Source organism: Lissotriton vulgaris, unplaced genomic scaffold, assembly GCF_964263255.1.
Source record: "Lissotriton vulgaris unplaced genomic scaffold, aLisVul1.2 SCAFFOLD_428, whole genome shotgun sequence".
In the NCBI taxonomy this organism is placed as follows: Eukaryota; Metazoa; Chordata; class Amphibia; order Caudata; family Salamandridae; genus Lissotriton; species Lissotriton vulgaris.
In genome coordinates this window covers 76,374-91,268 of record NW_028254502.1, presented here as the reverse complement: position 1 = coordinate 91,268, position 14,895 = coordinate 76,374, and the positions used below count along the sequence as shown (strand labels likewise).

Below are 14,895 nucleotides of genomic sequence, written 5' to 3'. Positions count from 1 at the left end.
AAGGACAAAACACAACGGCCAGTTATGAACAATACACTTGATGGGGCAAAGTGCACAAACTATATCTTTAATGGATGCATGGGATCGCAAATAACTACTGCAATAATAAGACGCGGGAGAGAAAAGAACTACATTTCCAAGGCGTCCTATACGTGCGACTCTCGTGAGTTTTTTTTAGGTGCACGCCGGTACAAAGTTGGTGTTTACTCTTCCCGCGGTACCTCCCCAAACGGCACAGAGGACACCAGGAGTACCGACGGAAGGGTAAGCGCCTTTAAAAGCTGAATCACTCTGCCAAGGAAATACGCCATCAGCCCTCATCGCTCTTGCCTGTTTTGATATCGCTTGTAAAGCCAGAGCAAGGGAGCGATGTGGAACTTGTTCATATCATGCTATATGTGGTTGTTTTGAACGGAGTCGCTTCAAGTAAAATCTTAGAAAGCGAGTCATTGAATAAATCTGCCATGACAAAGGTCAGAGCGGGGTTGTTTGTGATGAGAAATCATTGTGCCGCCTATAGTTACATCAGAGCTATAAACAACACAGGTTAACCCAAGAAGTCACTGGGACCTGGGCGAAATCATTGTGCCGCCTATAGTTACATCAGAGCAGGCGAGTCACTGACAAAACAAGTTATGTTGTAAATCCGAGCATCTATTGCGCTCGTCTGTTTCTAGATTGTATACACAGGCAGAGCGAGTGAGCTGGAAACTTGTAGTCTACAGGATGTTAAATATACATGACACAGATGGACTCGCAAAGAATTACATCTAAAAAGGCGAGGTACCAAACAATATACTACGCTAAAGACTTGAGCATAACAATGAGCACATATAATTGAGCCACCCAAGTATATATGCAATGATAAAGACTTGAATAAGACAATGAGCCCATACAATTGAATGGTGATCGATTTTAAAAGAAACTGGTTCGGTGGCTGTATTTGACACTCCCTGGTGTATGTACGTGTTTTTATTTTGTAGCGCGGGGCTCCACTTACCTGAGCCGTGGCCAGGTGAGGCGCAGAGCGTACCTCCTTCCCCAAAGGTAAGCCGGGGTTACCAGAAATTTTTTCTGGAAGTTAGAAGCCTTGCTCACTCTATGGGGATATGTATTTGACATACCCACTTTGCTCTTAAAAACAGTATTATATGTTTAAGCTTGAATATCTGTTACTATATGTGTTGGTGACTGTCTGTATATGTTATGTTATTTGTTTACATTTCAGCAAGGAGGATGTTTACCTGTCAAGGGACATCTGGTTCACCTACAGGAACGTAATGTAAAATAATTCTTTGTCTTTTAAACATCCCTTTTTTCTTTTCACCCTGGGATGCATAAGCAGTAGCTAGATTCGGTCCTGAGGAATGCAGCTGGGCACCAGGGAGGGCCCTTAGTCTGCAGAAACATGTCGACCATACCACACTAATAATAGTAGATATTTGTGTCTCTACTATTCTCTAGCACTTTTTAGTATTGGAAACATAGAGGATAATTAATAAAGCGTCTCTCTCCTATTTTCTCCAATTTTATATCCCTTCACTATTATCACATTATCATAAAATATTTTTTTGCACTGCTTTATTCGGTATTCACGGTTCTCAGCCACACACCTTACTACATACTAGGGCTACCTTTACTCTGACTATTGAGCCATGGTAGGAATAATCTCCTTGGTGTGAGGAGTCCCAAATGATGAATAGGGCGGAACCGATCGAAAACTGATGGGTATCTTCACAATTGTAGAGATATCCCTTGCTGGATGATTGCATTTTTTCTTTCCTTTTTGTCTTCCGTTGTCAGTCAGGCACCACCCATTAGCTTCCTTTAGACCCACAATCATTTATTTGTGTATTTAGGGTATCTATAAAGCCACACATCCACTAACCCCATTACAGTGCGGCAGACTTTGCTCCTGTGCCCTGGAAAGAAGCAGCACTATGATTAAGTTCAAGATACCACACTAAATTTAGGGCTCTACCCATCACAATATCACTGTTTACATTCATCAACTGCTCCGGCAAGAGGTCTCCACAAAAGGGGTCCGGAGCCTGGTTGGAAGCATAGACGTTAAGTAGCGTGAAATTATGAGTTACCCATTGAAGGGTTATTTTCAAGTTGTGAACGTTTGCATCCTGCACCGCCTTTAGTATCTTGGTGCAGAAGTCCGCTTTTTACATAATGACCACCCCTTCCATCTTGGTGGAGGCATGTGCCCAAAACCAGTGAGGATCTTTCGGATGGGAGGTGTGAGGGGAGTCCTCCCATGGGAGGTGATTTTCTTGAAGAAAGATGACAATCTTTATTTGATTGTTTAAAAATATTCATAAAATAAAAAATAAAAAAAGCACAACCAATACCAGTAAAATCCCATGCATCTTACATAAATAAATAACATGGAGAACTGAAACTCCCTCCAAAAATATACATCAACATGAAGAGAACACATGGTGGGATCAGAATCAATTCATTGTTGTCGACCTCAAAATTATGAGCTATTACAATATCTGATGACTGATTTTTTTTAAAAAGCCCACTCTAAAGCATACCTCGGGCAGTTTAGTAAATGTAAATAAAGCAACGCTGGTCTTTCCTTCTTAAAATGTTGACTTTTCAAAATGGACACCTGAAATTTACGGAACAGTGGCTTATAAAACTTGCAAAAATTTTTTAATTGTTTAAGCGTTTGACCAGCAACAAATTCTGCAATTTTCACATTGCCCTAAAGCAAAACATAGTTACAATCTAATAGAGCTTAATCCAAACCCAGTCATGATTGGGTAACCAGGTCCAAGTAAGGATCTAAGCCCTCAGAGGTCTGAATCATAACATAGTCCTGCATGTAGGATTTAGATTGATCAGCCTGTTCTCTGGAGCGTTGCTGTGCAGCCATACATTTCTTGGTAGTCCACCCCAATCTGATTTCCTTACCCCATGTGGAGAAAAGAAAATGGATGAACTGTCAAGCGTGATGCAAGAATCCCTAATGCATTTAAGTCAAGAGATTTCCCCATCCCTGGATCACATGCAAAACAGTCTTCAATGACCGCTTCATTGATAAGGCATGTTCATTGTGCCGTACAGATGCCAGAGTAGTAATGGCACAATGTTTGATGTGATCCTCAAAATATTCCAGACCCAATTTCAGGTGTGCTGTGTAATGAGGACTAGACACTGGGATCAACAATAATGTCCTACAAACCCTGTTCTCTTCAACCTGTAGGATATTTATATCCCTATCGCCTGGGATATAGTTAATTTTGTATAATTCCAGTAAAGGAAGTATACTTTGACAACATTCAAAATCTCTGTGTGAACAACAAAACCTTGTAATTGGATGGAGCAGGTAACTCTTGTAACAAGACACTTGTTATTGAGGTCCACATTAGGGAAAAAACAAGACAATGGCATCACTGCACTAATCTAAACCAGTGATCAGCCACTAAACCTTTATAATGCTGGTCTTGGGAGTGCATACAGCACCCTCTGTGGTTTGTGATAAAATCTGAACAGTAATCAGCTCTTGTTCAGATGCAATCAAATATGGACCCTTAGTTTCCTAAGAAATAATGGAAGAATAGCAGATATCCCTGCATCACACAAACATACATGTGACATGATAGGTATCGGTCACAAGGCACTGAAGTGATGAGCAATTGCGCTCATTGAAGTTCTATGATACGCTTTCCAGAAAACTGGATACTTGTTATTTGATTCACAATAATCTACTGCAAAATACCAATGAAATACTTCTAGTCCATTGACTACATGCATGTAGCCTGCACTCGTGCTTACCAGAGGCAGCGAGCAGCAGTGAGCACCCATCTGCTGGAGATCAGTGTCCCACCACACCTATGCTCCTTATAGCGCTGCAAGCTGACCTGCCAGGGCCATTTTTCGTGCTGCACCTCCTCTCCACCAATGATCCGGGTTTGGCTGAATGAGGGACTGCCACACACTGTCAAAGAAAGACATAAATGGTTGAATTAAAGTGTGCACATGTGAAGTCAGCAGAGCAAGTTTCTGACAACAGTTAATTCTTTTTCTGGTAGGGACTATTTAACTGCATAATTCTCACCTTAAAATATTCCCCAGGCATCAAACTGCATCCATAAAACTTTGAGCAGTGCATCTGTTTACTCAAAGGTGGCGTCTTTTGACTCTGCGTCAGTATTGTGCGGGACGGAAACGACATCGCCATGCCCCCATATGACCTACTCTGGCTCGCTGACATCAGTTACTTTTGCGGATATTTCCACACCATAACAGGGAGCCATGAGTGACCAACGGGTGGCAAGGGTGTAGAATCTAAAAGCTTCAAGATGTAGAGCCCATATCGCAGAGTGAGGCGATGGCAGGGTTGATGAGGAATCTGCGGTTAGATCGAGTCTCTACTAGGAAAAGGGGTATCGAAGGAAAGTAACTTCTGGTAGAGACGTCTAACTGCAGATTCCTCACCTTAAGATAGATATCCAAGCAATAGCTCCCCAGAGGTGGGTCTGCAGACAGGCTCAATTCAGAAAGTCTTGGAGAACAACAAAGGTAAATTGCCCATCCCGATAGACCTGATTGTCCAAGCAGTACTGCTTAGTGAATGTCTGAAGTGACACCCACATAGCTTGGCAGAGGTCCAGGACTGGCACCCTGCATGTTAACACAGTACTGTCGACCCTGGCCCTGGTGGAATGGGCATTCAAGTCCTCAGAAGGCTTCTTTTTAGCTATTGCGTAGCAGATTTTATTACAGAACAAAATCCATTGGGAGATGGTCCATTTCTGCTTTGCTTTGCCTTTCTTACCTCCGCAGAACCCAATAAAGAATTGATTGTCCATGAGGTAATCTTTGGTGCAATCAATATAAAAAAAAGAGCTCTTTTTGGGTCCAGCCAATGGAGTATCTCCCCCTTACTAGGATGAGGTGGAGCGTAGAATGTAGGCAGTGTGATGTTCTAGCATATATGAAAAGGGGTGACCACCTTTGCTAGAAAAGAGGCACGCGTCCGAAGGGCCAGTTTCTCTGGGTAGAATCTGGTGTATGGAGGGTTAACTGACAGAGCTTGAAGCTTGCTGACCCTCTTGGCCAATGTAATGGTCACAAGAAAGGCAGTTTTTAGAGTCAACAGCCTCAACAAACAAGTTCTTGAATGGGGCACACAACAAAAAAGTTAGAATGAATTTGAGATCCTATTGGGGGCTTCACAAATGGAGTAGGGGGAAACAAATTTTGCAAAACTTTTAAGAACCTTGTCACAGCCGGTGACTTAAACAGGGAGGGATGATCCGGCAGCTTCAGAAAAGCAGAAATATAACCTCTAACAATGCCCAGAGAAAGGCCTTGCTGGGCTAAGTTAAAAACAAACAACAACATTTCTGATAATGAAGCAGATAAGCGATCCATCTTGTGCATGGGGTGCCAATCTATGAACTTATCCCAATTGCTCATATACCCTTTTGGTCGAGGGATACCTGACAGCCAAGAGGACATCACAGACCTCGGGAGGAAGATCGAATACTCTTAACTGTCGCTACTCAATCTCCATGCATGAAGTTGGAGCATGTTCAGATTTGGGCGGAAGACCCTTCTCTGTAACAGCAGATCCTCCTGGAGAGGCAGCCTGATCGTAGGCCAAATGCTCAGGCTCAAGAGGTCAGGATACTATACTCTTTGTGCCCAGTCCGGAGCCACAAGAATGACTTGGGACTGGCCATTCTTATCCTTCTAGCAAACTTGGGCAGCAATAGTATCAGCAGGAAGATGTACATGAGTCCTGAAGCCCACTTGGGGCAGAACGCATCTCTGAGAAAGAGACGCTTTGAAAACTCCAAAGCTCAGAAGAAAACTTCAGGGTGTCACAGTCATTCATTGATCCACAATGCATCAATGGCTGAGCTGATTTGCCCTGGTGTTCAGAGATCACATCAGGAGCTCTACCACCAGAAAAAGGCCCTGAACCTCCAGACAAGCCCACAGTCTCAGTGCCTCCTGGCACAGAGCCAATGACTCCACCCTGCCCTGCATGTTTCCGTACTATATGGTGGTGGTGTTTTCCATGAACACCTGACCCAGCCTCCCCTTGATAGACGGGAGGGCGGTTTTAAGTGTCAAGTGAATCACTCTGAGCTCTATAAAATTGATATTGAGCAGAGACTCTGATGGAGATCAAAATCCTCTGATCCCACCCTTTCCCAGATCAGATAGCCACCCTAACCCAGCAGTGATGCATTTGTAACTAATGTGAGTTTGGGGTGGGGAAGAGTGAAGTGTCTGCCATTGGTCCTCTCACAGGTTATCAAATGCTACTGTAGATCTTTTGCAGTCTCCTCCGATATCTGGACCAGATCAGAGCGATTTCCCTGATGCTGCACCCACAGGGACTTCAGATCCGTCTCACCGAAATCCAGGATAAAGGTTGAAACATCTGAATCATAGTCTGAATACCCTGGACTCAACGCTCTGGACAGTATGTTTGGAGCTGCACTGTGTCCAGATTGGCTCCAATGAAAGGAAGATTCTGAGAGGGAGTCAGGTGTGACTTCAGCACATTGATAGTGAACCCCAGCAAATGCAGGAGGTTGCCGTAGTCTGTAGGTGGGGGATGACTGCCTGGAGGGAGGCACTCCTTGGCAGCCAGTCGAGGTAGAGAAGACTGGAACCCCTGACTTCTGCAAATGTGCTGAAACTACCACCATCACTTTTGTAAAAACCTGAGGTGCACTAGTAAGAAAGGAAAGCACAGTAAACTGAAAATACCTATGGCCCACTGTGAACCACAGATAATGCCTGTGGGACGACAGGACAGGGATGAGAAAATACATCTCTGCAGTCAAACGCTGCGATCCAGGGTAGAAAGAACCTGAGCCAACATGAGCATTTTGAACTTCTCCTTTTTCAGGAAGTAACTGAAAGGCCACAGGTTTAAGATAGCCCGGTGGCCACGGGCCGTCTTGGGCACCTGCAAGTACCGGGAATAGTAACTACGTCCTTCTACTGGCATGGGCACCCTCTTGATGGCCCCTTTGGCCAGAAGAACCTGCACTTTGTGAATAAGTAACAAGAGATGGTTCTCCATCAGCTACTCTAGGGATGGTGGCACAGGTGGGGGGTTTGCCCAGAAAGGAAGGGCATAATGCATCTTCACAATTTGTTGTAGTACCAAATTTATAGACATAATGTCCGTCCTTTGGGGCAAGTGTGCCTAATTCTGCCACCAATGGGGTAGCTGTGCAAAGTGGAGGTCAGACTAAAATGTTTTAGAGGCTGCGGCAGCTGGAGAGTTGAGTTTTAACAGGGTTAGCCCGTAAAACTACCCGGCTTGGGTCAGAATATCAGTACGTTTAAACGATGGTCGTGGTAGTATGTGTAAGTTTTTTAAAAAACATGTAAAGACGAACAATTCACCACAAAGCCATTTCGATAAAGTTCAACAAAAAGGAAAAGGATTTAAATTTCATTCACAATAAAATCCTTAAATGCTCTTATGATTCAAAGCATCAGTATTATTCCATATATCAACTTTAGTATAAGTGCATGTAATATTTACAGTGCTCACAGTGTGATCGAGAAAAAGGGAAAGGTATTTGGGGTCATGGGAGTGAGTAGATGAGTGAGGGACAGGGTAAAGGTTTAGTGACAATTGCACAATTGCAATCAAATATAATAAAACCTTTGCAGCCTAGTATTGATCCATAGTTCCCCTGTATCCATAACACATAGGTACATGTTAAATCACTTGTTTAATTCCTATGGGTTTGGGGCTGGAGAGGCAGGGGATTGGACAGCACGCTGGGTGTGATTCTCTTATCCGTTCTGAGATCCGCAACCCTGTACTTGCAATGGACAGGGCGTCCTGCAGAATAGTAGGGCAAGGTTGCTACTGTGGATGCCCCCAAACACCCTGACTCTGTCCGCTGTATAGGCGAAAGGACTGCTGTTGGGAACAGCCAGTCAGTAAAAGGTGAAGAGATCTGGAGATGATCTGCCTCTCTCATTGCTGGAGGAATGAGTCAGCTTTGTCAACGAACAAGAGGGAGCTGTTGACCGGCATATCAATGAATAATGATTGAATGTCAAAAACCCAGTGGACCACAACGAGGCATGGTGGTGCAGTGCCACTGTAGAGGCCATCAATTAGGGCTTGGTTAAAGATGGCTCGGCTCTCCTCTGGGAGCATAAAGAACAGCTGTGCCACTATATGCCACAGTGCATGGGAACATCTGTCCCTTGAATGCAATGCTTCCTGACTGCAAACCCAGGCGGTTGGATGAGAAAATACATTTGCCAAACGCATCCAAACTCTTGGATTCCTGGTCCGAAGGGGTGGACAGGAAGGTACTGAGATTGACCTTAGCTGTAGAGGCCTGGGCAACAAGGGTCTCTAGGGAAAGGTCATGGGCAAGGAAAGCTGTGTCTCCTGGAGTGGGGCGGTGTCGCTTGTCGATCATCCTGTGCAAAGGAGCCCCTGTGCAAGGCTTGACCCATGTCCTAAGGAAGAAGTTGGTGATGACTTCATTGAAGGGGGGGAAGAGGCTCCACTGAGCTTGCTCCTGGTTGAAACAACACCATCAAGATGTTGGTCTTGATCTTGATTGCGGGTAGCTGTAGGTCGAGGAGCTCCACCACCCTGCACATCACCATTGCGAATGAGGCACCTTCCTCTAACAATGGACCCGGAAAGGAAACATGCCAGAGTCTGGGGAGGTACCCAAACCATTTGTGTCACCCAGTTCTTCATACCTGTTGTTATTGTCATCTTCATCCAGTGAGCCAGCTTCTTTCCACTCACCATCCCACCTCCTGGAAGAAGGGTGTGTCTAAAGCTGACAGGGGTGTGTCCAGGGGCTGATAGGGCCTGGACGGCTGGCATGGATGTCAAACTGCGGTGGACAGGTGCTGTGTCAGAGTTGGGGATGACAATAGGCTCTTTGTAGTCGAGCAGCTCCCTTTACGTTGGGGTCGGCACCAGGTACTGAGGCATCAGGGTAGGAGTAGGCACTCGTGGGGTAAGTCAGGATCCGGGAATGGATCCAGCGGGCCAACTCCAGCAGGGGCTCCTCTCGACTCTTTGAGGCAGGAAGGCGCACAAGGTGTGAAACTCATAGGTTTCAGAGGGGACATGTTCCCTAAACACACTGGGAGCAAAAGCTCAAAATAGCTCAACACATTTATTTTGAAGGGGTCAAACATTGATAGAGGTAGCTCTTCAGGTCCACACTGTTGGCACAGACAGAAAGGAAATTATATCAGCACATACGAGGGCTCTTTTGTGGGCACCACAACTGCACTTATGACCCAGACAACGCTGACATGAAGCTGAATGATGCCACTTCCCGGCATGCAGAGGTACTGCTCAAGATATTCCAGATCCAGTCTAATGCCTGGGCAATATTCTAAGGTGAGGAATCTCCAGTTAAAAATCTCTAACAGAAATGTGATTTAATATGTGTGTAGATTACAATAAAATTGTGCAGAGCAAATAATGAAAGATTCATGGCAAACAGATACCTTTGTAAGGTATTCAGTCACCTGTAGAGCAATGAGCTACAGTTCATGATTAATTACCAATAATATATATCACCCTGAATCCTTTCTGCTGTCCCATCGCATATTATATGAAGTGTCCTCAGCTCCCCAGGCTTCTTACTGATAATCCAAAGAAAGATACCCAAGCACTCCTTGCCCGTTCTTAAGCACTATAACAGGCAACCATGCCCACTGCTCTACCGTACCTCTATGCAGGATGTAGGCTCCAGGAGGGATGGAAAAGTTTGGGTAATGGCATTACAAGCTACAATGTTACCTTGTTTTAATCATTAAGACGTTGGGGAGTACAACACATATCAGATAGTGTAAGAAATTAGGATATTAGTTGTGGGTGATTAGTACTTGCTTCAAGTACTAACTACAGTCTTTGTCAGGGTGAACCACTAAAGTCACTATATAGACCTAAGCTCAACCCCATGGTAGCAATAGCAAAGAGCTGACAGACTTGACTTGGAGGCAATGTGTAAAGTCAAAACACAGAACAATAAATGCCCCAAAACAAATTAGAAAAATAGAATACATTTAACAAACACAATTACACAAAAATTACAAAAAACAAATAATGGGAAACAGATAAGAATTTTCAATGTTTTAAGTAGAAATAGCTCCAAGATGCACAAAGTGCCAATGCCAGTCAAGGATCATAGTAGAACAGGATCTAAGCACAATTTTACATTGATTGCAATGGAGCACAGGTCGGCTATACTAACCAGGTTTGTCCTGGTCAAACATTTTACCTTCTACTTTTAGTCCTTTAAGTCCCAATCTAACACAGGAGTACTGTTCTAAAGCCACACAGGACCTCAGGGAAAGCACTTAGAGACTTGCAGGGTGGCAGGCTTTGGCCAACAGCAGAATCCAGTCCTGGTCCAGTTGCTACTTGTCAGCTGGGCAGTTGCAGGAAGACCTTCTTGTAGTTTGCTGTGTCCCTGTAACTTTAACAGGTGGTCAGCCTTATGACCCCTGTAGTCCACGTATTTGTCCTGGCTTCAAGAGAAGAGAGACAGCAGGCCCAGTCCTCCTGGGCTCTTCTCAGGTTGCAGACAGAAGATTCAGTCCTCTTCTGATCCTATTTAGGTCCAGGAGTGTTCTGGAGTTGGCGCTTGGAGGTGCCACATTTAGGCATGGCATGATCTAGTGGGTGGGAAGGACACCTGGGAATGACCACCCAATGGGAAAGAGGTTCCTGGGAAACCCTACCCACTTTGGCATTTCAAGATGATTGAAGTCTTCAACTACATTGAACTTGGTCTCTGAGGACTGGTTGTGTGTGGGGAGTATACTACAGTAATCCTGGCGTCCTCCGAAATCTAACACTAAAATCTAGTTTTAGACTGTCCCTGTTCCCACAACAAACTCAGAGACAGGAGTCTGGGAGGATCAAAGTCGAGCTTTCAGCAATCAAACAGTGGATACAAACAATGCGTTTTGGCATTCTGTTTCCCTCATTTGAAATGCTTCCTACATGTAATAAGTAAACCAAGCAGACGTGTCAAACAGGATCTGACACTGCAATGTCAAAGAGGTCCACTTTAATTGGGGCCAGATGGCTGACAGGACAACAGAAGAGCCCTGCCTCCGGTGTCAGCTAACAGTTGCCTGCAACACAGGAGGCATCTCTGAGGTGCGTCTCAAGTGTTATATGAAAAACCACAGCAGACCTGTCAGGCAAGATGTGACATTCAAGCCGGACTTGACTCTTTAATGTCAAAGAGGAACCTCTTTGCCTGACCGGCATATTTTATCAGGTTCAGATCGGTAAACTCTGCACTTTCCTTTCCCAAACTTTATTCGTCAGTTAAGTCATAAAAGCATCACAAAACATGCATTTTCAATATAAAATCTTTTAAAATACATTAGAATAAATATTTAAAAAGTTTAAGAAATAATTAAACTCCTCAAGACTAATGCCGAATGTTCCTTAAAATTGGGGATAGAAAAGATATTTACAATAAGTGTTGACAACATGTTGTTTACCCTTAATCCTTTACTCATCACGGAGTCAGCCCCATCGTTATGTATTTTACATCAACCCATACTTCTGACAATTTACTTCCAATCGAATTACCCAAGCCCATTTTAGATACTTCGCCATGGCAATAGCAATTGGAACGCTGGGATCAGTACTTAATATTCTCAATGCCTCATCATGTTTTCGGGAGCCAATTATTCGACATATTGGTTTTACCCATTTATCCCGCGGCGCTGTATATAAGGGACAGAAAAACAGAAAGTGACTTAGGGATTCTTTTTTGTCCCTACATTTAGGGCAATTGTCATCATTCTTCTCTTCCCACCTTGCGGTAAAAGACCTTATGGGGAGGGTGCCTGTCCTAAATTGAAAATAAAGTTTGCGATCTAATGGTTTCTCAATAGCATCCCAATATGGTTCCAATACTGGGTACTCCTTGAATTCTAGAAATCGCTCTGTCAGATGAGATGAGGAACTCATGGCATATTTCTCTGAGTTGACCATATTCCAATATATCATCTTCATTTCCTTCTTAGATGGGAATACAGCATTTGTTGCATCATCTCACAGTTCAGTCAAACCCATTCTTCCTAACAGAGATCTAATTGCTTTCAGCCAGCTAATTTTATGAAAGCGATCCTTCTCTATGATTTCCGTAAAACCTCGAGCATAGTGATGCAATTCTTCGGTGGTCCATATTCTGCGCTAATATAATATTGGACGCAGAATGGCCTGATCTTGCACTGCTCTTTTACCAAGATCCTAAAACAGAGGAATTAAAGGGGTACTTTGGGGGACATAGGTAGCTTTTCTTAGAAATTCATTTTCTAGTGATGTCAGGTGCTTTAAATTTGCAAACCCCCATAGTTCGGCCCCATAGAGTACAGAGCTTAAGACTTTCATCCCATAGATCTCGAGTAGTGGTCTGATAGGCTTAGTAAGGGAAGATTTAAATCTTTTAAGAAGAATGCCCGCTTGTTGTTTGTGCCTTAATATAGTCATATCTAGCTGGCTATTCCAGCACATATCACTCTGCAAGTTGACCCCTAGATAAGTAAAGCCGTCAACCTGTTCTAAGGGGCAATTATCCATATATATGTTTCCCTTGAAACGTTTAGTTGACTTAGGGCATTTGGGTTCAGTAAGGACCATACATTTTGTTTTAGCGGTGTTTATTTCGAGCCTGCGCAGCCGGCAGATATCCGTAAAGCGCTGAAGTGCCCGTTGAAGGCCGCTTGGCGTCTTTGACAATCTCAGAGTGTTGTCCGCAAACATAAGGATCGGGACGCACTCTCCAGCCATCACTGGGGCATCAGTAGGAGCCAGGCAAAGGTAGTCTGCCGCCCTGTTCATGAAGAGTGAGAACAGGGTAGGCGCCAAAACTTAACCCTGCCTCACTCCCCGCTCGACAGGGAAGGTTTCCGTCACTTCACCCTGTTTACCCCATCTGACTCTAGCATAGGTACCCTCGTGTAAGTGGACAACCAAGGTCAGCAGTTCCGGGGCCATTCCTAAATCCTCTAGCACTTGCCAGAGTTTTCTTCGCGGAACAAGGTCGAACGCCGCCGACGAATACCGCATATAATACCCCTTTTTCCAGGACAACTGTTCATCAATATAGGACAACAAATCGAAAGACCTGGTCTATCGTACTGGTCCTAGGGTGGAAGCCGACCTGTAATGGACTCAGGATACCCCCCTCGTCCATCCAGTCCTGGATCTTTCCCAGAACCAGACGACCCATTATTTTTTGTATGGAATCAATCAGGCTAATAGGCCTGTAGTTGCCCGCTAGGGACTTATCCCCTTTTTTGTAGACAGGGACAATTTCAGCTCCCTTCCATGAATGGGGAACAGCCATCCCCTGGGCAATGGCATTGGAAAGATAGGCGATGTATAATCGCCACCTCGCCTTATCACTTAGGTATAGATCCGCGGGTATACAGTCCATCCCTGGGGCACGCCCTTCTGTTACAGAGTTCAGGGCTCTATCCACATCCCCTAAACTAAAAACAATACCTTCATAAAGTTTAAAATCAAAAACCGCATTACTTAGATTACATTCTGTGTTTGCATACTGGGGCTTAAAATACTCAATCCAAGAGTTTTTGGGGACAATATTTTGCGGGCTATTTGCACACCCACCTCCTTCCCATTTATAGGTATCCCAAAATAACTTCTGGTTTTGGACTGAGACGCTCCTTTAAGATCCTGCCACATTTGATCTTCCCATTGTCTTTTTGCCCGACAGATGATGTTTCTATAGTTACATCGGGCCGCTTTTATTATCACAGGATTCCTAGTTTTTAGTGCTAGGCCCAGCTCAGCCCTAGCTACCCTACATAATTTGTTGTACCACCTCTCCGTTTTTTTCCTACTTTTACTCTGGCAGTACAAGGCTTACAAAAGTGGGTTTTGAAATTTGAAAAGAGGTCAGCATGGTCTTCTCCAAATGGCCTATACTCCGTCCCATTATCACTTGGCCCTATTTTGTCAAGCACATTATCTATACTATCTTTATTGGCGTGTAGTGTTTCTGGTTGGTTGTTCACAATACACCACTTAAGGTTACGCTCATCATTTGCCAGGATTGTTTCCGGGACTAATAGGTCTTCAGACATATCTACCATTCCCTCTTGTCCTAATCTAAATAGTGCTGTCAGGGGGTTGTGGTCACTCTCTACACGGGTCTTCATCTCCATATCCACAAGAGAGTGCCAAAGCTTCAGGTGAACAAGCAGATAATCAATTTTACTTGACCTTATGCCATTATCATAAGTTTTTTCCCCCTTCCTATCTGAAGGTGTCCGACCATTTGCAGCTCTCAGTTGAATACCTAGGTAAAACCCATTCAATTGCAATGCAGCCTCCGTCCATTTAACTACTGGGCTAGCCTCAAGTTGAGGTACTCCCTATCTAAAATCTTCATCTTCTGACAGGTTTAGATCTTTCAGTCCCAGGGGTTTGAAGGTTGTATTAAAATCACCCGCAATTAGCGGCAATACACCATCTGGCAAAGATTCAATCAATGATACTAACACCGTTAACACCTCCGATTTTTTCCACCGGGTACGCCTCTAGCATAAACATTAATAATGTCAATGTTTAGGCTACCCGGGAAACTAAGCCTAACTGCAATAATATCACAGTGCCTGACTGGGAGCAATTGGGTTTTACAGCTTAAATGCTGTTTAACCCAGATTACCATGCCTCCCATTGGTCGTCCCTTTTGCCCTCTTACCGCAGGAACATAAAAATTCAAGTAACCTGGTCTAAATACCGGTTCAACAGACCAGGTCTCTTGGAAGAGGCAAATATCAAATTTATCAATGAAACTTAACAAGCATGGAGACACTAGCTTAGGACCCATACCTGCCAAGTTC

General features: G+C 44.1%; 1 protein-coding gene across 1 annotated transcript in view; it reads right to left on the bottom strand.

Annotated features, from left to right (window-relative positions):
* The window catches only part of LOC147659516 (transmembrane protease serine 9-like), a 680,763-nt gene that overhangs the window by 658,524 nt on the left and 7,344 nt on the right, over positions 1-14,895 (bottom strand). Inside the window, exon 2 of the mRNA XM_086951678.1 lies at positions 3,796-3,958. Within this exon, the coding sequence (XP_086807804.1) occupies positions 3,796-3,958 (163 nt within the window). The remainder of the gene's footprint in view (positions 1-3,795; positions 3,959-14,895) is intronic.